The sequence below is a fragment of the Calidris pugnax genome, unplaced genomic scaffold (genome assembly GCF_001431845.1).
Source record: "Calidris pugnax isolate Ruff unplaced genomic scaffold, ASM143184v1 scaffold32, whole genome shotgun sequence".
NCBI lineage: Eukaryota > Metazoa > Chordata > Aves > Charadriiformes > Scolopacidae > Calidris > Calidris pugnax.
In genome coordinates this window covers 2,414,895-2,439,328 of record NW_015090783.1, presented here as the reverse complement: position 1 = coordinate 2,439,328, position 24,434 = coordinate 2,414,895, and the positions used below count along the sequence as shown (strand labels likewise).

The 24,434-nt window shown below is 38.2% G+C and overlaps 2 protein-coding genes and 1 long non-coding RNA gene across 3 annotated transcripts in view; all 3 read right to left on the bottom strand.

Moving 5' to 3' along the window:
* The window catches only part of DNAH10 (dynein, axonemal, heavy chain 10), a 57,103-nt gene extending 52,085 nt beyond the window's left edge, over positions 1 to 5,018 (bottom strand). The window contains 6 exon segments of the mRNA XM_014961013.1: positions 106 to 223; positions 703 to 818; positions 1,768 to 1,873; positions 2,700 to 2,845; positions 4,376 to 4,483; positions 4,781 to 5,018. Of these exon segments, the coding sequence (XP_014816499.1) occupies positions 106 to 223; positions 703 to 818; positions 1,768 to 1,873; positions 2,700 to 2,845; positions 4,376 to 4,483; positions 4,781 to 5,018 (832 nt within the window).
* A 1,076-nt stretch (positions 5,019 to 6,094) lies between these two features.
* Positions 6,095 to 24,099, bottom strand: ATP6V0A2 (ATPase, H+ transporting, lysosomal V0 subunit a2). Its single transcript, XM_014965005.1, has 19 exons — positions 23,109 to 24,099; positions 21,634 to 21,731; positions 20,659 to 20,796; positions 19,555 to 19,655; positions 18,721 to 18,847; positions 17,670 to 17,752; positions 17,223 to 17,316; positions 16,693 to 16,905; positions 15,919 to 16,069; positions 15,034 to 15,173; positions 13,872 to 14,029; positions 11,690 to 11,780; positions 10,961 to 11,079; positions 10,292 to 10,502; positions 9,634 to 9,753; positions 9,248 to 9,367; positions 7,935 to 8,052; positions 7,425 to 7,596; positions 6,095 to 6,475 (listed from the first exon to the last, which is right to left on the bottom strand). Exons 1-19 carry the CDS (start codon positions 23,122 to 23,124, stop codon positions 6,373 to 6,375), a joined length of 2,373 nt encoding a protein of 790 aa, XP_014820491.1. The 5' UTR covers positions 23,125 to 24,099; the 3' UTR covers positions 6,095 to 6,372.
* Positions 8,410 to 9,224, bottom strand: LOC106901929. The gene is made up of 2 exons (XR_001414402.1): positions 8,530 to 9,224; positions 8,410 to 8,483 (listed from the first exon to the last, which is right to left on the bottom strand). It is a non-coding gene; the product is annotated as an uncharacterized LOC106901929 (long non-coding RNA).
* Positions 24,100 to 24,434: the final 335 nt, after the last annotated feature.

The window sequence follows — 24,434 nt, the reverse complement described above, 5'->3', positions numbered from 1 at the left end:
ACAGCGCTGGTGTAGGTAAAATGCTCGCCTTCAGTCTAGTCTGCTGAGTAACACTTAAGAATTTTTGCCTGTTCATTTGAATCTCATTCCTCATCTGAATATTACCATTTTCCACAAGCTGTTCTTTCTTTTCTGCCTTGGGTAAATTCCCTTTTTCAGAATCTGTGTTTTCACTAGTTTCCTCAATCTGTAGCTGACTAAAGGAGACAGCTGGTGAAAACGCCTGTAATTCAAACAGGTACCACAGATTAGATGGGTCATATTAAAAAAGAAAACAATAAAAGTCAGCTTACTAGCAATTCACTTAAGCAATGGATAGTTGTTCTAAAATTTAAGTGCATGTCCTTCCATTTTACCTCTTTACCATCATTCTCTCTACCTCAGGTTCTGCAGGGGAATAGCTCCAGCATGCTTTTACAAAAGTCAATCGCCACAAAAATAGAGGTATCTAGTGTCACACTCTTAAATGTTTCTCATATACAGCCAGGCAATGAAATAATGCCCATCTCCACATCTTCACAAAAATTTGGGAATCAAAATCTCAAATAAGGATTAACACAAACTTCATTTTGGCATAGGAAGGTCACACATCAAATAGTAATATTTCTTATGCATATTTCATATTGTCAGCAGAATACTAAATAAGCAAATCACTCACAGAAACACTCAAGACTCCATATATAAAAGCTGTTACACATTCACCTGTGAGATGGCATTCTTTAGCATCAAAAGAGAATCACCAGTCAGTACACCAAACTTTATCACTTCAGGAAGAACCTCATTAGCTTCATTCAGGTCACTAGGTTCAGCAACTCTTTCTAAACAGTATACAAACAATTAGCATATATCCAATTATTTAATACAGAAAGCATAAAGCACAAAGTCCTTTCCATAATAAGCTAAAACTCCAGTAAAACTTAGAGTCATCTGGCAAAGTCTTTACAAATCAGCCGTATTGTTAGGAAATGGTTTTCTGTTCAAACAAAACAGATTTGAACTCCTATTCTACAGACAGACCAGGGAAATTTTGCACAGAACTGCTGTAAAATGACCAAATACACTATCATAATTTTATTTTTTTCTCAATTGTCCCGTTTCAACAAAAACTCAAGCTAACAGGCACATACAAAACACTCTGTAGCTTCAAAAAATGCATGTTCCTGCTTGGTGAGCCCACATAAATGTTTACACTGGGGCCAGTCTCTGGCACTAAATTAGAGTTAACATACTGTTGATTTTTCCTAGACTTATGTATAGAAATAACTGTTTGCTTTTGCATAGAAGCTGTTTCCTAAGGGGCTAGAACTAGATACTGAGGTCTGACTGCGACCTGACCAGAGCCACTACAGACACTGGAATAAATATCAGAATAAAACATACTGCTGTTGTGAATCAGAATTTGAATCAGGTCAGGAAGTCTGATAACCCAGCTGCACTTAGCACTACCTTATGGTCTAACTCTCACATACAGCTCCTCATCCTCAAACACTGTACACAGTTCTTGAAGTTGTAGTAGCTAAATCTTCTTAGTTCCTCTGAACGCAGCTTCATCCTCGCTGGTAAAATGTGGGAGATATGTTACCTCCCATAAAATTAATATAAAGATCATTCCTGATTCCTAGTTCTACTGTGAGAGTATTTGTACCCAGTTAATTAAGCTGGATATGCACTATCCCAAATCTCAGTCACTATCACCTTTTCTCAATGTGAAGTAAAGTTCAGTGTGACACTGAAAACACTGAGCCTGCAGTTATTCAGGGCACATACCTTTGGCATCTCTCAGAAAATATACAGTAAAATTTGATACAAACTCTTTGGGAATTTCATCAAGAGCCACATGGAAACACACTTTGTCAACTTGCTGTTCCTGTAGCTTAAACAGAAAATAAAAAGGAAGTATGAGTAGTATAACGATTACTGCTTGCTGCCACGTTTCTTAACAGAAAGAAAATGTTGCATGCTGTCAGCAATAAGACAGAATCATTAGTTTAGCTCCACTATCTTCACATTTGTGCCCAAGTAAACTCCTAACATAAATGAAATGTTAGAAAAATCACTCAGCTAACAGTAAGTCATCAGCTTTGGAAACAAGTGTTAATTTCCAGACCAACAGGACTAAGAAGAGCATTAGAGCTTGAAACAGAAGAAACCAGAAAGCACTTAAATGCCTGCTTCCCCCCGCCCCCGTGCCTTTCTGAAACTGTGCAAGCATGTACTCCCCTTCCACCTGCATCTCAGTCAGAAACCGACTCTAGTTAGAAACCACAGACTCCATCCTGACCATCCAATTAGGTAGAACACTTGGGGTACAAAAGCCTCTCCTCACTGTTCCTGACATGCTTCTCTCATGGTGTCTTTATCCAGTGACTATTTTAATTGCAACTATTCTTTTGCAAGCAACTCTGGGAATAGTTAATGCCTGAGTAACTCTCTGCTGCATTTCCTCACCAAAAGTCAATGTTTTGCCAAGAAAATTATCTTTGCAGTGTTTTTTCAGTCAATGGCAGAGGCTGTGGCAGATACCACAGGGCATCGCTTTTGAATGGAAATTCCCGTTCTCATAAAATGTTCTGTTCTGCTCTGAGTACTTGCTCTACACTGTACCTCCTTAATTTGCCTACCAGTTTTACTGAAACAGTTACATCAGAAAGCCAGCATCTTCATATCCACAACAGAACAGAGTGAAATACAACACTTACCTGAGGTGTGTGTTCCATATTGTCAGTTGTAGATATTTGCTCCAGTTTACCCAATTCAGACTGACTAGAGAGAGCTGATACGTGACCTGACACACTTTCATTGTCTGTAGGCTGTAGAGGGGATGCCTTGCTTTTTTGAGTCATACCTAAGAAAGAATAACACAAGAGAATTCAATTAAAAAACAGGTATTCTGTGCATAAAAGATGGATCCTTCCAATTTTTTTCTCAAAATAAATGACTGAGCATTTTCTTCCATCTTCAGCATCACCTTTCAACAATGGGCGATCAAACCCTGGTGTTAATTGTACATTTTCCCATAGGACAGCACTATTGCTGAAGAACTGAATCCAAATATGCAAGTGACTATACTGCATTCCACAAGTAACTGGGCTTTATTTAGAATATCCTTACCAGCATTTTCCAACCCAATTGGTCTTTTATGACAAAATAAGTAGATTAACACATTTCAAGGTTAAAACACTTTGTAAAAGGAAATGCAAACAATCAGGGTTTCATTGTGCCAGATCTACGATGTGGAAAATGTTTATAATTATGTCGTGCCCACTGAGATGATGGTGAAAACACCGTAATACAGGAACAACTGCATGAATTCCAGTGCCAGTCAAGAATTTCAAACTTTATTTTATACTGTCTTTCAGAAGGTACACCATGTCTTCTTCCCCTTTCAGCACAGGCTTCTAGACACTTAAAAGGTGCAAAAAGGTATGGCTGCATCCCCAACTGGATCCTTTGTGTGCTGATATTATTATCAAGCAATAAATAATTTTCTCTGTCTTACTGCTTTTGAGCATTAACCTGCAGCACTGCAGCTGCCTCCATTCAAAAGTGCAGAGTGGGAAGTTGAATTGTATCATTCCTTTAGTCTACTTACACCCACACCATGCTTCAGCACTTAACTTTCATGGTTCTATCCTTTTTTGCACAGTATGAATAAAATTTTTTTTACGGATATAAAATACCAGGCCATGACTCTTTGCTTCTGCAAGTAACTGTTTCAGAAGCATGTGGGAGTTACATAGATACTGACAGCACAGAAGAGAATTGAATCTCTGAGCCATAGAAAATCATTGCTCCCTTCTGACACCCTTTTTATCACTTTTCCTTCATTTTTTTCCAATTTTTTTTGTGAAAGGCTTCTCTGCCTGCAGTTAAAGTACTAGACCTATCTTAACTCTTTACAGGACCGCTTTTATTCTCAATAAACTACATCAGAAGAAAGCAAAGAGCTTGCAACTCTTAGGACAAGGGGAATGAATTAATTCCTACTAAAGGGAACTCATTTCATTTATTATAATAAAATTAATCTCTAACAATCTGAAATTACAAGGCCAGTAAAAGATGTCTTAGACAAAGACTGGATGCTTCCATCCACTGCATCCAGTGTCCTTGTGGGTTGATTTTGTTCATCCCAGTCAGCCTTTCTCTAGATAGGTTTCTCTCAAGCAAACAACCTGCGGCAGAAGGTCCTCAGAAAATGTTACTTAGCCACACTGCCCAGGACACCATCCACAAAAATCAGATCATCTTTCATGGGAAAAGAAGCTGTTGATTATACAGCTGGATCTGCTCACGAGAGCCATCTTAGCTAGTCACGTTTAGCCCCCACAGCAGTACAGCCTGCAACAATTACACTTTGGCCACTCAAACCACCTACTTCCTTCCAACGCCACAGAGGAGGCTGTTTCAGTCAACTGCTCAGGAAAGTGGTCATCTGCGCCTTCCTCTGGTGGCTCCTCTGCAAACTCTTCTGTGTCAGCTGTGCCTGCACACACACAAAATGGCAGGAAAGCACGATGGAACCACTCTGCAGTGGGGATGGCACAAACCCCACCGAGGCACAACCAGAGAGAAGAAAGGGCCTAGAAATGGGTGGGATAAAAGGGAGGATTGGACACTGCCCTAGGGATAGAAAGGCAGGGAAAACGGTAAGGTAATAGAGGTGGGACAAACTGGGGGGCTTGAGGGAGGGGGAAACAGGGAGTTAGAGAGGGAAGGACGGAGTGAAGGGGCTTGCAGTCAGGCAGTGCCCAGGGGAGGGCTGTGCGGGCCGGGGCCTCACCCGCTGCCTCCTCGCCGTCCTGGCGGCGCCACTCGGCCCGCACCAGCAGCAGCGTCGCGCCCGCCTCCCCCTCATCGTCCCCCTCCTCTGTGCCACGGTCAAAAAAGCGCAGCACAGCCCGTCCCTCCTCGCCGTCGCCGCGGTTCAGCAGCTCCTCGAAAGGCGCCGGATCGGTCAGTCCCAGGGCGGCGAGCGCTCGGTCCCGCAGCCACTGTACCCGCACATCGTCCAGGATCATGGCGGCGACCCCCGGGGCCCGACAGACGCCTCCCGGTGGCCACGGCAACGGCCCGGGGCGGAGCGATGGCCACCGCCCGCCCAACGCCCTCCTGAGGGGACCGCCTCGCGCCCAACGCCCGCCTCGCGCTTCCCGCCCTCCCCCTCAGGGGCGTTCCGTTACCTCAGGCCGGGGGGAGCGCGGGGAGCGGGAAGGGCGGCCCGGCCGGAGGGGTGCAGACCCACCCGCCTCAGTGCTGCCAGGGGGAGGGAAAGGGCAAGTACAAACATAAGGGCCCGCTCTGAACTGCACAAACGAGGTTTTTTTTTTATTAGTCATTTGTATTAAACGAGAGCAAAATTTAACTTAGGCAGTTCATATGGCACAGGTGTTAAAACATCGTGGTGATATCCCCCTTTTCACACCGATACAAAAAATAATACAAAACGACCTCCTTTCTGCCTATTTGGTGTAAACTTTGGTTCAACATCAGGTAAGTAACATGGTGCATGTGTCCTTACAGCAGAACTTAAACACAGCTGGAGGCCAATCATTCATTCCCCATGCAAAAATTACTGGAAGAGACCATCCTGTAAAAATGGAACCTGGGATAAAAACTTATAGCAGGGAGTTTGGTTTGCATTTATTTGTGTCCTCACCCAGGCAGGACAAGGCTTTTTCCAAGGCTTTCACCCACCAGGGTCAGGGCCCGTGAAGGGCTGCACACAGCAGTGTTCCAGAAGGGATCAGAAAACACCCCAGGGAAATAAGCGGGTTAAAACTTCCCCTTTCCACCTCTAATCCTGCCTTCTTCCATCATATTAAATACCACTGTGGCTTCTGAAAGGTTAAAGAAATAACTGAGCAGAATTCAGAATAATTAACACTTTCGGTGCATGTAAAAATTTACATTTCATAATCCTTTTGGAAGAGATACTGAAAACACACATGGCTTCTTGTTGCATTGCTGGATTGTTCCCAAGGTGGAAGAGATGGTAGCTTAAGTATGCAAATAGTAACGAATATTTAATAAGATACTTAAAAGTAATCATTCAAGAAAATAAACAGCCTCAACAAAAAAAACACGCCTACACTGGTTTTAGGACAAGCAGTAACAACTTTTTTTTTTAAGAATAAAATTAATTTACAACATTAGTTTATCAAGAAAAATGTACATTTTATATCTATATACTTTACAAGATGCTCCAGATCTGCTATGTATTTCTATGGGAGGTATATGTTACAGAATTATTTGGCTGCATTATAAGGCAATCAGTGAAGAACACTTTGTCCTACAAGAAACCATTCATAGGTGAGATCCAATCACATGATTATTTGCAGACAATTCCAAATATTTCCTCTGACAGCAACCAAACTATGCCGTATCATCTTTATTAAAATGTAAAGAAATGTGCTTAAAAGAGAAAGGCGTAAACTTGTATCCTCCACCAGAGTAGAATTTGTTCTGAAATTCCACCCTGAAACGAGACAGAAGAAAAACAAAAACAAAACAGAATCTGTAAATTAATCCAAAGTGACCGGTTGTCAAGGGATAGAACTGTGAAACGCAAGAGGCTGAACAAAACCAACCCTAATCCTGTTACTTTCACTTTCTGTGCACACATTTAACTTTCCTGTCACAGACCCAGGGGAATGTTTCTCAGACACCCAAACACACCGACATTGAGCTCTAATGGCTCATTTCTCACTTCTTACTCTCATTTGTTTTTGAGTTAGTTGCAGATAATTGTTTTGCAAATATACAGTATCATGAGGACAATACTCTGTAATGCACACAACTCTGCCTCGTGTTTTTTATACTATATGTCTGCCTTTTCTTACACTGTAAATTTCATCAGGTTTCAAAGTAAACATTCTCTGAATCCGCTTCAACATGCAGAGCTCATGATATCAAGAAAGGATTAAAATACTTGAAGGCTAGCAACCCCGCTCTAGCAAAAGTCTTCTCACTAATATAAATTAGTTCTGAAGTGATTCAGTGATGTAATCAGACTTAAATTAAAAATACTTACCCACATTACTAATATTCTATAGTATGAAAACACCAGAATACTATAAATCAAACATATTCATAGTTTGCACCAAAATAAACTCTGAATGTGGCAGAGGTTAATAGGCATCAGAAGCCAATATAATATTTGAATTTACTGAAAAATTCCATACACATAATCATATTCAACTGACAAGCCATTTATTTAATATGATTAAATAAATCATATTAAATATGATAAAAAATATGATCAAATAAAGCCATTTATTTAATATGATAAATAAATCTATTGAAGTAGCATAGGTTATAGAATTTTACACTTTTCTTTTTATTAAGGGACCTAATATTCTGACACAAAAATTCTTCTTAAACAAGCCAGTATACATTAAAGTGGTGTAAAGAAAAAATGAACTTACCAGTGAAGTCGTATAGCATGGAGAAAAGCAGAAAGCCCCTCCATGACCAAAAGAATAAAAACCGTTAGCACAGCAAAAAAGGCTAGAACAGGGACTAGCAGTAAGACACCGTATGTTGTATCCACACGAAGACCCACTCTCATCACCATTTGCCACAGAACTTCTGATAACTCTATTAAAGAAAAGTTTTCATAGTTACTGTTGATACTGCACACATTCACCCAGTGAGCTGCTCTGACTGACCTGTATTCCAGTTTAAACAGTACTACGGGATCTGCTGAACATGGCAACCCCCTGCCCCAGTTACTTGCCCCCTTCCCTCCCCCAAAACACTTGAAGACAATCTCAGCTTCAAAATAATATCTAATGATGGCAACATTTTACACCATGACACCATTAGCAAGATGATTTCATAGCAGTATCACTTCAAAAGGCCAGCACCCCTCTAACCAGCATAAAAAAAAAAAATCCAGACATGAAAAAAAATAACCAATATCCCCCCACACTTACGTGCATGAGCAAGACTTAATGCCCAGAGTCTCAGATAGGAGGCCGTATTAGAAATACATCCTAAACAGTATTCAATGGTATGAATTGCTTGATTCATAAAGACATCTGCAAAGTTAAGCTAAAATATAAAAATACATTAGGAAAGAACAAAAACATTCATCTGCAAACCTTAATATAGTTAGAAGAAAAATTCCATAAAAGGGCAATATGTTGATTTCATATCAAGTAAAAAAAAAATAAAAAATCTGCTGTGCTTAAGATTCTTATTAGAGAGACAACATTAAAAAAATAAACAACAGATGCTATGGTTTTCCAGTTAGTTTCCTCAGTTACTTTGTTGATAGACAGAAGTCAAAGCAATTTATGTTTTCCACAAGGAATATGATTTAATACTTGAAAACTCTAAGTAGTAAAACCAGTCATGGTTCTAATTCCTATTCCATTGATGTCGTAAGTTTACAATGTCAATTTTTACCATCTTTAAACCCAAGATTAATTATTAGTAATGCTAGTGATTAACTATGTTCATACTGTAAACTCTAAATCTACCTGTTGCTAAAACTATGTTCATACTGTAAACTCTAAATCTACATACCTGTTGCTAACAAAGAGTTCCAAGACTAATATTACTACAAGTTTCAACATTTACTTTGCATGGAATTATGACACATTTAAGCAAACAATTCTTGCATTTTCTATCCATAAGAAGCAAGTGAAGCAAGTACTATACATAGTCTGCATATTGGGAAACTGAAGCAATCTTTTGTCTTTCAATTCACATGAAATCAGTAGAATCAGTCAAGACCTTTAAAGATTTGGCAGCAATAGCTGAGGACTATGAACACAGCTCATGTCTCCTAACCCCCATTAGCAATAATCCTCATCACAAGATGAGGCAGGCATGAAAAGACTTTTGTCTGGATGAAAAGCCAAGATTAATTAACAGGAAGCTGGGCGGGTTGTCCTCTTGCCTTAATTTTAAGAATCCATAAAACCATACAAAACCCAAGCTTTTTATCCCATTCTTCCATTTAAGAAAAACTATAGTCTTAGATGCAAATAAAGCACTCTTCCTGTTCTCCACTTCAGAGAGATCGTGGTTTATGTAGCAATTTGAATATACCAAGAAATAAAGATAAAATAGCAACAAATAAAAATAAGTACATTGGATTCAGGCATCAAGATCTTTGTAAAGGCTCAACCAATTTTCTTGAAAATTTCCAGGAACTCAGTGTGCAGGTTAGTCTTCTTGATTTTCCACTTCTAATTTGCTTTTAAGGACATACAAACTAGAACTTAAGTAAAAACATTACCTCCTCTGCATCCCCTTCTCTGTGCCCACTGTCCAAATGACTGGTTCCTTCTTCCACATCATGAGATCTCAGCAGAGAAAGTTCTTCTTCACTTTCTTTTCGAATTAGCTTGTAGCCACTCTGCAAAACAGAAACGCGTCGTGTCTCTGTTAAGAGGACTGATGGTGTCATTTAAAAAAAATTATTTAAAGTAGTCACAAGCAAAGGCAAAAAGAGACCTAGAGAAACAAAGCACTATTGTGTGCTACAGTCAAAAACTTTCCAAGTGGAGTAGAAATAGTAAGAAAAAAAAAAGTAAGTGCTAGTAAGGACATTACTATCTATGCAACACAACAGCAGCTGAATTCTTCTATACTGAAGAAATGTGTAAGTGTCTCAGTACTCACCCTGTACATCCTAATGCCTCGGCCTCCACTGTGCAACCAATATAAATAAAGTGGTTTACCAAAAAGCATTACAGGAACAGAAAGAAAAGCAATGCTAAGTAAAAACCTCTGTAGAGTAACCTGTTAGGGAGGGTAAGAAAGAAAATTAGATTAGATCACAAAATCCAAAGCAGGAAAAGCTTTCCCATTTTTCTCTAAAGGCCTGTTTAAGCATAAGAGAAGCGCTACAGATCTCAGTGGGGGTGTACTTCAAATTGAACGTACACATTTCACTTAATCAGGCCCTTAAACTGGGTTACAGACATCCAGCATGGTCATGACTGGGTTCTAGATTAGGCATTACTGATAATTCGGTTTTGTAAGATTATTTACAGCACATACAAAAGCATCAAAATTACAAGCATGAGACTGTTGTTTAGCTTTAACTTTAACCTGGGAGATTTTGTTCTAGAATCAGGTATTTTCACAAGTCACTACGTAAAATCGTACAACCAGTTAAAGAGTAAATATATTATTTAATCATAACGTTTATTCAATTTCCCCTTAGTCTGATACATTCCCTATCCTAGAGGGACACTCAGCCATCAGCATTTCATGACTGGTGTTACCTGCATAGGGAACAACAGGATCTTCAGGAGCTTGTAAGAACACTACTGACCTGTCCGGTGTAGAAGACCTCGGTATCACCTCCAAAAAAGAGGAACATGTTAATAAACTGGATCATAATACTAGGAGCAGATGTAGAGTCCTCTGCAGAGTATGCTAGCCATTTAAAGAAGATCAGAAACACAAGGTAGCCAAAGATGCACATCATGAATAAAAGTTCAGGAAGAAAAACCAAATAAATATTATACTTCTTCTTGAAATGCCTGCAAGATAAAAATGGGGGGAAAAAATGAAAAATATGTTTTACAAAGAAAAATCAACATAAATACATGGCCCAAACATAATTTCAATAAAACATAACAATAATCAGCACTTCTAAACGGCAAGACTGAAATTACATTCCAGAACCAATTTCTTCATATTCAGGGAAATTTTAACCAGTTTTGCCAGTGGAAACCAAGACCGCAAGAGACACGTATCTCTATTTAGCAACAAGTGAAATAAAATCTTGTATTAATCAATGTCTGCAGAATTTTTGGCATAACACTGACCCATCTTCCCTTACTGCCTTTTTTTAAGAACAGTTTTCACAGTTATTATTATCCTGTAGTTAAAAAATTGTTTCAGTTTCTCTTACCAGATTAACTTATAATTCAAGACTTGACAAAAACTATAATATTATCTTAACTATATGTATATTATCTTAACTTCTTGTACTTACAAGTGGTTAAATACCCCCAATACAACTCCAAACATCATGTGAGTCACGCCAAAAATCACAGACATTTTCATTTTAAAAGAATTTAAAAAACTGAGACGGTTGCTTGCCAAGTTCCATATCTGAAGAAGAGAAGACAAACCCAGCGTTAAAGAACAGCGTAACAGAAAGAACAAAACAACATCATTTCTCTATTGGAGACCAGAATTCTACCTTAAACGGGGATCACAACTGAAATTTGAGTTTTGTGAAAACAGTTAAATCTTTCTTTGGCTTTTTAAAGGTCTTTTTGAATGGAGAATGCAAGCAGAAACGTGGGGTTTTTTTCTATAAAAAGATTTATTTTCTTAACTGTCATGGTTTCAGTTGGGGTAGAGTTAAGTTTTTTACTAGCAGCTGGTGTAGTGCTATGGTTAGGATGTAAAGCTGGGAGAAGGAAGTGGGAGACTTTCAGAGTGATGGGGTTTGTCTTCCAAAGTAACCATTACACATGACACAACCCTGCTTTCCTCTACCTATTAAAACTCTCTGTATCTCAACTCACGAGGTTTTTTTCCCACTTTGACTTTTCTGATTCTCTCCCCATCCAAACTAGGGGGTGGGGGGTGTGAGCGAGCAGCTGCGTGGTTCTACTGGCCTGCTGGGGTTAAACCACAACACTAACACATACCAAATTCTAATTTACAAATGGCTGATCATCACCAATGGGTAATTTAAAAGAATAAAACTAACCGGATCAATTCCAAAGGGATAAGCTCCATTGTATACACCAGTAACATTTGGATCCAGTGTTAAAAATTGGTTTGACTTCAGATCATCAAGACTGCAGAGAAAGAAAAACACACTCAGATCTGTCATTGTTTAAACATAGTGACAACATATACTTTCAGTTCTGCAGGACACTGCTCCTGCTCTCCTTCCTATGACTATCGCTAACCCACTGCCAGATTTTAAAAGAATACAAGGATTTCTAAGCACAAAGGGCCTGACTAATAAAAACAACAGAAAAAAAAAATCTCTAGAAACTCATAATCTGGGCTTAATTCACATGAACTGTCTGTGAAAGAAAAGTTTCTGGATTTTATTCCTCATTCCCCTAGAATGGAAAGTTTCATTTTAAAAGCTCACAATTTGCTTTTATATATAAAATTCACTAACAAATGCCCAAAGAATAATAAATATCTCTTTTCCCTTTCTGAATTTGGATGAGTTTCCACTCTAACTTCATATAGTTTTAATTAACACAGTATTCACAACCTGCGCACACTTTAACCAAAGTCAGTGGTTTTGACTCTACTATTTCAAGCCACTTCTCATTTTGCCTCAAAAACAGGATGCAAGCTCTGAACACTTAAATATCAAAGGGTCATGACACCTCAAAACAATGAGGTTACCCCACTTTGTGAAGAAGTAGGTTTGACAATTCACATAACCTACTTTTTTTCTTTTTTTAACTATCAAGAAAAGCTGTGCAAAGACTAATGACTGTTAGGTAATTAATTTATTTCATTATTTGTTAATTTTTTTTACAGTAGATGCTAATGCTGCTTGGCTATTCATTCCAGAGACATGACCTAGGACAAATTTCTCCAGAACTAGCCCTGTGTTTTCTATTTCCCTCAAAGCCTGATATACATATTCAGAAACCTCTCCTGGAAAATACAGTAATTGGAGGCAAATTAAAACCATCAGCATAAAGACAAACCACAACAAAGGAGGCAGTGTGCTTTTAATGAATAAAAAGAATACAAGTCTTAGTGCCTTCTGTTAGGATTTTACAATACTACTGAAACTCCAGCCATTCATAAGAACACTTTTGAGAGACCACAAAAAAAGATGCAAAACATATCCAAGAAGGTTTAGGGATGGAATAAACCCTAGAAATGTCACTTCATGTAATTAGGTGGAAGCTCTTACCACCAATAAAAAGATACTATGCCAGCTGCAGTTTTTAATGACTAAAGGCTCTCAGTTAACATATAGTGTTAGGGTACAGCAACAGAATTTGTTCCAGGAGAAGACTGATTGTCATCTGTACCAAAAGATAATATTCTAGGAGACATTCCAGGTGTTTGAGGACATGTCAGTCCAGTAAAGCAGCACCGATAAATACGAGATTAACTTGATAGATTGACTGAGTTAAATATAATAAAATTCTAATAGTAGTTTTGTATGAAATTGTGTTCTCTGTGGATTTAAGATAATAAGCAATTTGATTTTTTTGTTTTTAAATAACTATTACTGCCTTTTTTATTTTAAGAGTAGTTGTATCTCTTTGCCCTTAGCACACTAGCACTTACTGCCATACAATTAGATTTAACAACTGCCTGAACAACCTAGTGGCCTTCTATGATAGAATGACTACATCAGAGAACAAAGGATGTTGTCTACCTGGACTTCTGTAAGGCCTTTGACAAGATCCCCCACAACATCCTTCTCTCTAAACTGCAGAGATACAGACTTGATGAGTGGACTGTTCAGTGGATGAGGAATTGGTGGGATGGTTGCATCCAGAGGGTACTGGTCAACACTTTAATGTCCAGATGGAGATTGGTGACAAGTGCTGTCCCTCAGGGGTCCATACTGGGACCAGTACTGTTCAGTAGCTTCATCAGTGACAGGGACAGTGGGATCAAGTGCACCCTCAACAAGTTTGTGGAAGCTGAATGGTGCAGTTGACACACCTGAGAGACGGGATACCATCCAGAGGGACCGTCCCCGTGGCAGCGGGGTTAGACTAGATGACATTTAAGGGTCCCTTCCAACACAAACTATTCTCTGATTTTGCTAATTTCACTACACTTACTTACTCCTCCAATGAAAGGACAGTTCAAATGAATGACGAAAAGGCTTAAACTGTTGCAGGAATTACATTTTGTTTTAATGGTATAGCAAACAGAGGCACGCTACTCACCGCCAAACCTTCTGCTCAAACATTGCTGAAACATTCCATCCAGAACCAAATATATTGAAGGACTTTGAAAAGCAGTCATTATAGATCAATCCAGTGTATACAGAAAACAGACCCATTAATAAAATAACATATCGGCCTTCAAATAACATTTTCATTATCTGTAAGTATTAGAAAAAAAGACAAAAGAGAACATAATTTGCTACATGAACAATCATTACCTACACATTTCTAAGAGAAACAGATTTTTGGCCATACTAAGACATCTAAAAGCTAAAAATTCTTGTGAATAGTCATTAAGGAATATGACGAAACCTATGGCCAACCAAGACATAACAGAGCATTTTGCTTTAAACATGTAAATATGTGATTTACAAATGGTACTCACCAAATGGGTACAGTTCATCCCCCACATTCATAGCTTTATGTCAGGTGATTTATATGCAAAGGTTTATATGCATTAGAAAATAGAACTAGCAGCAAGAATTATATTCTGAAAGACGTTTGTAGTTTAAACTGAATGCAGAGATTTGAAGTCCCCATACAAGCTCCCATGACACAAACAGAGACTTTTCTCATTGGCATTTTTACACTAACGAATAGTCCTTTTAAACCACGTTTCCTTCCTGGGACTAGTTTTCAAGAAGTTAGTAATTTGCAGCCATTCTTAATTAAACATAATTCTAATGAGAGATGCACGGGTTCCCTGCATTCCAGCCCCGTATCATTAAAAAATGAGTTAAAGTTTAATGAATTTCAAACTACAAGTCATTTTCAGAAACAAAAACAGAAGATGGAATTAGAAAAATAATTTTCTCCTCATATTAGTCACTGTAACCACATTCTGTAAAACACACACATGACTAACGAGCCCTGGCAGAAGGAAAGACAAGCCCAACATCATCAACTAATTTTTGTCAGTCTCTCATTCCATCTTGGTTATTTCTGCTCTTTCAAAAATAGCGAGTGAATCCATTTGTTAAGATTAGCATATTAATCTTGAGCCACAGGGTAACCCTTAAACACAAAAAATCCCAAAACAAAGAAGAAAAAAAAAAACCTGTCTAATACATGCGCAATAAATAGCACTTTTCAGAAATATAGTAACTATTCAACTGAAGTTATCTTTCTGGATGGGGAGTAAATTATTTGTAATTCCTTTTACCTCATCTTGTGATCTTTGTAATCTAGGGTGTTTTTCATACAGTATTGCCAGGAGTGCAAATATGACCACTAGTAGCCCATGCCCAAAGTCTCCAAACATAACCGCAAACAAGAAGGGAAAAGTGATGATGTTATAGAGAGCTGAAACGACAACAGAACAGATTTCAGGCACACAGCACAATAGATGATGTGGATACCTAAGCAATCCAACTACTTTAACCTCTCAAACAATTTTCAGCTTTAAGTTTGAAAGACAGTTCACCCACTATTAATAGACCTTTCTCCCACACTGTAAATTTAACTCAGTTTAAAGCTTATTTATGTCTATCCCTTAGTAACGACAACTCCACAGTTGAGCATTAGCTAACAATTTTGAGTAGTATGAGACCAGTAAATTAAACCAAGCAAACTCTTCTTCCTCTGTGGCTATTTTGGCTCTGTACTATAACACACATTCTCCTATACACAGACAGACATAGACAGTTCAGCTGCAAAAGGACGTTAAACTAACTGGGCTATACAACAAACTGGATTTGTTCAAGGATGAGCTCTACGCTTCAATAAGATCAATAGCCATTACCAAAGTGGGGTTTTTTTCCCCCTAAATACCTTATCCAAGGTAAAGCATATAAAGAAATATTATACAGCTATTACCAGTGTAATATAATTGCTAAAATAACTCAGCAAAATCAAATCCCATCTTACTGCTTGGAGCACCATTTGTACTTTCCTTGTGCTACTGAAATTTTAAAACAGCTATTAATAAGCAGTATGGCTGTCATCATTTTTCCTTTACAAGTGTCCAATTCAGCAAGGTATTTAAACACATAAGAAGGCAAGCAGTAATGGTAGCACAGCTCACAGCTCAGATTTCAGAAGGACCAACCTGGATTAACTTCTCCATAGTTTCCAACTCCATAAGCATCAACGATGTTTTGGAACCCTGAGGTGAATTTATTGGTACGTATCAAAGTTGGAGGAGGTTGTGTTGTTGGGATGGTATTCATGAATGAAGAAACTGTAGCTCCACTCTTCCTCTAATTGCAGGCAGAAAGAAGATACATTTATATAAAAACTCAAACGATATTTAATCTAAACTAAATGAAAACATTTTCTCTATCAGCAGTTTCACTGATCCTGAAACATCCTGAAATTAAGCCAAGTTTAACATTTATCCATCCGTGCCTTCTTAAAAAGAAATAAATTAATCTGTTCCTCTAAAAACACTAATTATGTACAGTATTCTCATTCTTACTTTATACGAAATACCAAATGAGAAACGTCAGTCAATATTATATACCAAAAATTTAATAGTAAAAATTCCTTCTTGTAAAACAAAAAGATGGAGCTGCACTCAACACAACTAACATGAGGGAATTAGCACCTTCTACTTGACTTCAAGTAGCATTGCAAGCCAAGTCAGAGTTGGGTCCAACAGACGAGTTCTTATTCAAGAAAATAAAAACAAAAAGAAAACCCTCAAAAAATCAACACAGCACTAAATAAAGCCTAATAATAAAATTGTGTTACATGAGTTCATAGAGACCCAGACATGCCTGTGCCTACTTTTAGGCTATTATAAACAACTGTTTTCTTCCCTTATCTGTATACTTCGTTCAAGACAAAAGTTTTAACATCAGTGAGCATTCAGGTGACTTACTGAACCTTCCTCCAAGGCATGGCGCAAATTCTGCAGATCAGCCACCGGACACCAAACCTCAGCGATTAAACATTTATTTGTGACATCAAAACTGCACAGGTTGAGTACATGATAAATGGCTTTCATCTTCTTCACTTGGATAACCCACGTATAGATGGATTCAGATGCTTTACACAAGACTTGGCGTAAGTAATCCTCAGTTTTATGCAGCACCTTGACCAAGAAAAAAAATAAAAAAGATGAAAATGTGCCAACGGTTCTGTTAACCACAGTGAGAGCACCTGCTACTTCTCCACTGCAGGATCACTTTTGTAGGAGGCCACACCAACCACTGCTTAAAAAAGAAACCAATGTCAAGTGCCCCAAAGTTTAATAGGTACATGCAACACAAGACCAGGGATGCGATATACAGTCATGTTCGGATCCAAAGCTGTATGTATTTTAGAAACATATTTGTGTATTTAATGCTGTTATTCGTCAAACAATTTGGTGCAATAACTACAGCAAAGGGAATACTGTTATTTACTCACAAGGTGAAGATCCTGAATACGAAGGTTTAGTCCTTCAACAACTGTCCTGCGCTCCTCCAGGGTATTCGGATAGGGATAGACGTGACAGTGATAGCTACAGAAAAATAGAAGTTTGTGTTAAATAACCAAACTAAAATAAAACAAATCACCCAATCCCATGGCCTAGTCAAATCTGCAGCACACCATCTAATAACCATGGAAGAGATTCAACTGAGAGAGTCAGTATTTTGCCTGTAATTAACAAGGACTGCAGATAAAATGACTCATACATTTATTTGTATGTTGCATAACAATAAAGTTCAATGCAATGGCAGGAGGAGGAACAAATTTAACTTCAAAAAATTTGCCTAAAAATCAACACTTGCAAGGAAGGGGAGCAGGGGGAAAACCGGCAAGAAAATAACTCAGGTATAAAGAAATTTTATCTATATTAATTTTACTTCTTACCAGTCACAAATCTTCTTAACTTTCTGGCCAATTTGTTCACCCCAATAGGACACTAAAAAAACAAACCATTTCGTGGTTTCACCCTAAAAAAAAAAAAAGCTGAGTTTATTTTTGACCAACAAATCCACTGTGACAAAAATATAGAGCAAAATAACACATTTGAATCATTAGAAAAAGTTGTGTTAGTGCCATTAACCTTCCACTATTTTAGTGAGTTTGTTCACCCCAATAGGACACTAAAAAAACAAACCATTTCGTGGTTTCACCCTAAAAAAAAAAAAAGCTGAGTTTATTTTTGACCAACAAATCCACTGTGACAAAAATATAGAGCAAAATAACACATTTGAATCATTAGAAAAAGTTGTGTTAGTCCACTATTTTAGTGAAGATTAAAATATAAAATTCAAGTGTGCCAATCTCTCTCTTTTTTTCGGTAAATTAGAGGAAAAACAGATTTTTTTCTTCAGGGAAAATAAAAGAGATAGTATATTTTACCATCTCAGAATTACTAGTAACAAAAATTTCTTAAAAAATTAAAAATGTTACAAATTAGAATTGAAGCAAAATTTAAAAGTGACAGAGTAGGCAGCCACAATTGCTGATTTACAAAAAATGAATTTTGTAAGTTCAGAAAAAGCACCCATAGAAGACCAACTGTATTCCAGACATTTTTTTCCTTAAGGACTGAATGAACAAATAAATTTACTTTTAAGAGGTAATGCATTGTACAGACCTAGTTAATAAATATCCAAGCAGCCATTAATGCCACGTATTTTCATCAAGGTAGCCAATCATAAAGTCACTACTATAGCACAATAAAGTTCTGCACTCATCAAGCAGAACCATGATAAATTAATTGCTATGCCTATAGTTACAGTGGCATCAAGACCTCTAATGTTGAGGTCTTAGAAGTTCTAATACTTTTAAATAGTTTTCCCTCCAAGGGCACTGGGAAATCATTTACAGTCACTGCAGACCTGAGCAGTAATTCTTCCAAGTCTCAAGAAAAAGTACAGAATACAATAAACCAATAGTTACAATATTTACTCACTGTATCTGGATCTTCCAGACTCTCATCCAGCTCTGCATATGTAAGAATATGTAAACCTTTACAGACTCTCCACAGCATTTTTTCAAATGCTTCAACTTTTGCTACGTGAACTAACCCAGATATGAATCTATGGAAAAAGAAGAATTTGAAAAATAAGCTAAAATCCACAAGAAAAATTAAAAACTCAGAGTACATCATCACTAAGGATCACAGTCACAATAATTTAATATCTGCCATCTCTAGAGAAGGATGCATCACCCTAAACAGGAAGGAACTGGTATACAAAAGAGAGTCAATTTCTGTTTGGAAAACAAATAGATTGTAGGCCTGGAATAATATTTTATATAGTTCCCTTCCATGAAAATAAGGTTCTTAATTTTCACTTGGTAAGATACCCCTCTCATAATGGTGTTGCAGAGACCAGTATCCTTGTATCATTTTAAAGGCAATAATAATGTCACATTTACAACTGACACTGCCAACTGATTAAAAAATTATGTGTTTATCTTAAAAAAAAAATTTGAACAGTAGAAGAAAGTAGCGATTTAGAGCATTTAAAGATTTTTCTTAACACATATATTTGGTTTGATGGAAGTTCTGTGACAGTTTTTTTGTTGCTGTCCTACTTATCTCTTCAAATAATCCAATTTTGTTAGAAAGGTACATTTGGGCCAGATTCCCACCCTGTCTAAAACCATTTGGCTCATCCGAAATCACTACTCATGCTACATTCCAGCTTTTAAGAAAACAGCCCATTATTTACAGCAGCTCATGGAGCAGTTTTGAAACGGCACAAAGTGACAACCTGCCATCAGTGGACTGAACCACACCTACCCCAGCTTGGCGCCCAGTCTGTGCATACAGTTGTAATCCATTAATTGCTCATTTTCCACAGATGCAAATTCTTCATAATTTGCATGTAAACGGTTTTCATACTAGCAAATAAAAGAAAAATCATTTAAAGCTTTCAGAAAAAAAAAAATATTTTCATCCATAGAATCATAGAATTGTCTAGGTTGGAAGGTATCTTTAAGATCATCTACTCCAACCATCAATCTAACTTTGATAAAAACCATCACTAAACCACGTCTCTAAGCAGTACATCTACCCGTCTTTTAAATACCTCCAGGGATGGTGTCTCAACCACTTCCCTGGGCAGCCCATTCCAATGCTTAATAACCCTTTCAGTGTAAAAAATTTTCCTAATATCCAATCTGAACATACCCTGGCGCAACTTGAAGCCATAATTAATTTATTACTTTAAAAAGGAAAAGCTAATTACATAAATTGTTTCATTAAAAATATAGAATCACAGAATGGTTAGAGTTGGGAGGGACCGTAAAGATCATTGAGTTCCAACCTCCTGCCCTGGGCAGGGACACCTCCCACCACCAGACCAGGTTGCTCAAAGTCCCATTCTGCTTGGCCTTGAACCCCTCCAGGGATGGGGCAGCCACAGCTCCTCTGGGCAACCTGGGCCAGTGCCTCACCACCCTCATAGTGAAAAAAACTTTAAAAAACATATAAAAACTTTGCTGTGTTCAGTTCAGACAACAGAACAATCTCGGGATCTCAAGTGCACTGCTCTTAGCAATTACAGACACTGTTGCAAAGATCATACGGTAAGTTTCTTAGCACAGTTTATGCATCAAAATAACACAAATCCTCCGTCATTTTCAGCCGGCATCAGTAGTAACATCCAAACAAATCAACAGAGAAATCGCAAAGCTCCTCTAAGTTCAGGGCTGTGTTTTGCTATGGATATGAAGATACAGCACAAAAGGCTGCCAGCCAGGTTCTCTAGGCATTGAGCACGAATAATCACAAACAACCTACAGGGCTGTAAAGCCCAACAGCAAGTCATGCGCTTCACTACAACTACTAAGAGTATGCAATCAAAATGCTACATACTCCCCGTCAAACAACATAAATCAGTACCTCATTTGTTCTCCTGACAAATCTTTGCGTGACCTCTAACATGCACGTGTATTCTGTCAGTTCAAGCAGGTTTTTCCTCAACTTTTCTTTGTTTTTAGTCACTTCCCTCAATTCTGTCTCCAGCTTCTGCAACTGTTCCTAAGACATGGAGGAAAAAATGACATAGAATCAGTTATACTGCTTTGGAAATCAGGGGAGGATGAATTTTAAGCACATGTTAATTTGCTGCAATGACAGGACTTTCCCAATTTTTTAATTAACTTAAGCTCCATAGGTTTTATCCCTCAGCCTGCCAAAGATTGCTTTGTATTGAGTACACTTGATCCTCCACGGGCATCTGTTAAGTCTGCTGTTCTGACCCTAATCTGTGGCTGAGCAAAGTAACACAGATTTGGAATTCAAACTTCAGACAGTACAGGGTGCAAGACACTTATCTGTTCTGTTAAATAGAATTACAGCAAAACAGAATGTCATTCAAAATTGTATCTGCGTTGTACAAGCTTCTACTTCTAATGCAATACCAGAAAAAGCATTTAGAGAAAATAGCACCATGTTTTGCTCTGCAACCAGCACTGGATTCTGCAGAGCCTTGGGCATATGAAACTCCCACATACCCTGGAAATTCTGGATGCACAAAAAGAACCTTAGGTAAGTCAAAGACAGCAATTTGCCCGGAGCAGTTTAATATGCCAACCCATCAAAATAAAACAGGTGACTGCAAACCCCACGGGTTAGCTTTGACCTTTCACAGAAATTCCGTATTAATATCAAACCCTCACTGGCAGTCTTTGAAGTAACACTGGTAGAAAGAAAAAAAAAAAAAAATGGACAAAACCGAAAGCAAACGCTTCTGCCCTCCCTGCCACACCCCTATAATTTAAAGTCATAGGTCGTAAGATAGCAAGTAATTAAGTTTGAATTAAAGTTCCAAGATCCAGAGCTACACTTTTGGCATCTGTTGTGTGGAAAAGTTACCTGGATTTCTAACGTGTGTTTCAGCAAGGGGGCAGGAGGAGCAACATCACCTTCAGGGAGTGGAATATCCGCCTTTTTAATTTCTTGAACTAAATACCCTGGAGTGAGAAGAAAAACAGAATATAACGGAAAGGAAATGGCATTTCCTTATGCTTCCTAGAATGCTGCAGAGTTGACCTTCAGCTGTTACTGATGGTGCTGATCACAATGCAGTATCAGGCCCAAGCTATTTTATTCATCTATTTTAGCAACACCACACACACGTCTTCAAAAAAGAGTGGCTTATGGAGTGCTAGGAATAAATACACAGAACATTTCTGTCTTGGCAGTTTGCAGAAGTCAGCCATCTTCAGAGTCCTCTGACTGAAATTTTCCAACCACAAGTACTTTTTAAGCAGCTTTTAACATTTCATAGTATCTCTCTGCTGCTGCAAGATACCACTTTCTGCTAATCGTGCCATCTGCCAAGAACTGAAGTTCTGCACATCGATCGGCGTTTGGAATAAAAAGCATTCAAACAAGGTGGCTTAAGCAACCTTGACAACAAATACAACTCACACTGGGCAGGAAGGCTGCCAAAATAGCTACTGGGGATGGTTTGGCATGACCAGCACATGCCTCTGACGAGATTCCAATAAAAAGAATCCTTTAACAGTGACTTTTCCTCGGGATACAGTGAAGAAATCTGCATCTTGGCTGTAACGCTCTGCATATCCTTCTCTATTCATTAACCACCATGTGAATACAATTATTAATAACTTGAGATATTTTTGAGGGTGCTTGGAAGTTCAACAAGATTGAGTTATGTAAGATGAAAACCAGGGTTTATTTTACAGTCAAGGAAATATTCAGGGTAAAGCTTCCATTTTCCTTGCAGAGTTTTAAAAAGCCAATACTGAAATGATCTCAACTATTTATCAGCAACACATTAGCAACTCTCCCTCAACTCGGGGCTTAAAAAAAAAAAAACAACCTATATTTAGCACATACATGTTGCAGTCAAAGTAAATTTTAGAGCTCACAAAATGAAAAAACAGAGATCAGTGGTAAAACACTGGAAGAGGTTGCCCAGAAAGGCTGTGGAGTCTCCACAATTCAAAATCCCACCAGACACACAGCTGGACAACCTGCTCTAGCTGAAGGGTGACTAGGTGATCTCAAGAGGTCCCTTCCAACCTAAATGACTCTGTGATACACCCAAAACTGATGCAGCATGTCAAGACAAATTAAGAAACATATTTGTATGTTCTGACACAATTAAGTACTACAGTCAAGTCATCTCCAGCTCCAAAAATCCACATAAAGCCTACATATATGTATTTTTTCATATTCTGTAAGACCACAGTGTTCAGATCATACAAGACTGGGAAGATTAAAAAATCTGTAGCTGAAATCTCCACTGTAGTTCCACTCTAGCAATTTAAACTTCAACAATGCCACGGACAAGAAGGGGCAGACATGAAAACAAAGCTCACCAAGTATTCTTTCCATTTCTTCACACTTCTTTACTTCATTCACAAATTTTCTCTGAAATACACTTACATTTGGGTTAAGCTGAAGGAGAAGGACAAAATGCTTATTAAGTATTTAAAATAGCAATCATCCCCCCCCAAAAACACAGCTCTTTCTGTGACTACATGGGGACAATTTTGCATGTATTCTACGTGCTCTCTTTCTACAAAGTGATTTTTAGCTAAGATGATTGAAAACCTAGAAAGTCTTCAAACAGCAAGGTTGGTTTTATTAAAGCAGAATTATCAATGCCTTTTATTAGTTTTACTGAAATCACAAAATAACTAAATCTACTGGAAATACCGTTCCTAATCTTATGTCTGGAGTTTTAAAATACTGCTTAACAACTTCAAATTAACAAACAAATTCTTCTGCAAGCAAATTTTTGTGACGGATTGCCACAGAATCTGTTTGAAATATTAATTTTTGAAATAAACTTTTTACGTACATCCCCATATTATGAGTGTGCAATGTCTCTGACTACTTATTCAGCCTTTAAATCAGACCCACTAGCACATTATTTCTGGAATAAGTGGTGTGTCAAATACCTGGAATGGCATCAAAATGTTAAACATAACACCCATGTAGTGATTCTTACAGATTTGTCTCCTCCTACCTGCCATATTTACTAATTAGCTGTTAATTTAAATCCTGCCAGCTTTCATTTTGCAACCTATACTTCTGAAGAACACAGGAAGAAATTTTAAAGTCAGCACACGAAGATCATGTAATTACGATGAGGCAACGCAGAAACAAGGTTAATTATTACCCGGCCCAATTTTATGTCAGTCAGACACGTAGTTTCCTCCAAGGTTAGCTGCTCCTCCAGGAACAGACACGTTTTACAAAGCAAAAGCCTGTGGTGTTGAAAAAAATAAGCCTACGGAACAACTAAGATGTCTCTTTCTATCCATCTGTCAATGAGGTGGGTGTAATTATGAGCTATGCACATACACTCAGACTAAAGGCTGTGTGTCTTCAGGTTGGAAAAGGGCTCTCCCATGGGATCCTACTGCCAAAAAAACCTAAATTCAAACTGCTCTGTGAAAGATGTAGGATATAGTCACCCCAAAACAGCCCTCCCTCGCGTCTCGGAGAGGCTGGGGCTCCACACCGACTTCCCATGGCCCAACCTTTCTCTCTGGCAAAGGCGATCCAGAGATAGCCGTCTGTCTGCAGGTCAGAGCCGGGGAAAGAAGAGGGGCCCTCTTGGGAGTCTTCACATCACACCACCGGAACGAAGCCTGCACCTTCCCCACGGCAACCACCCCGCCCGCCTCCCCCTTCCC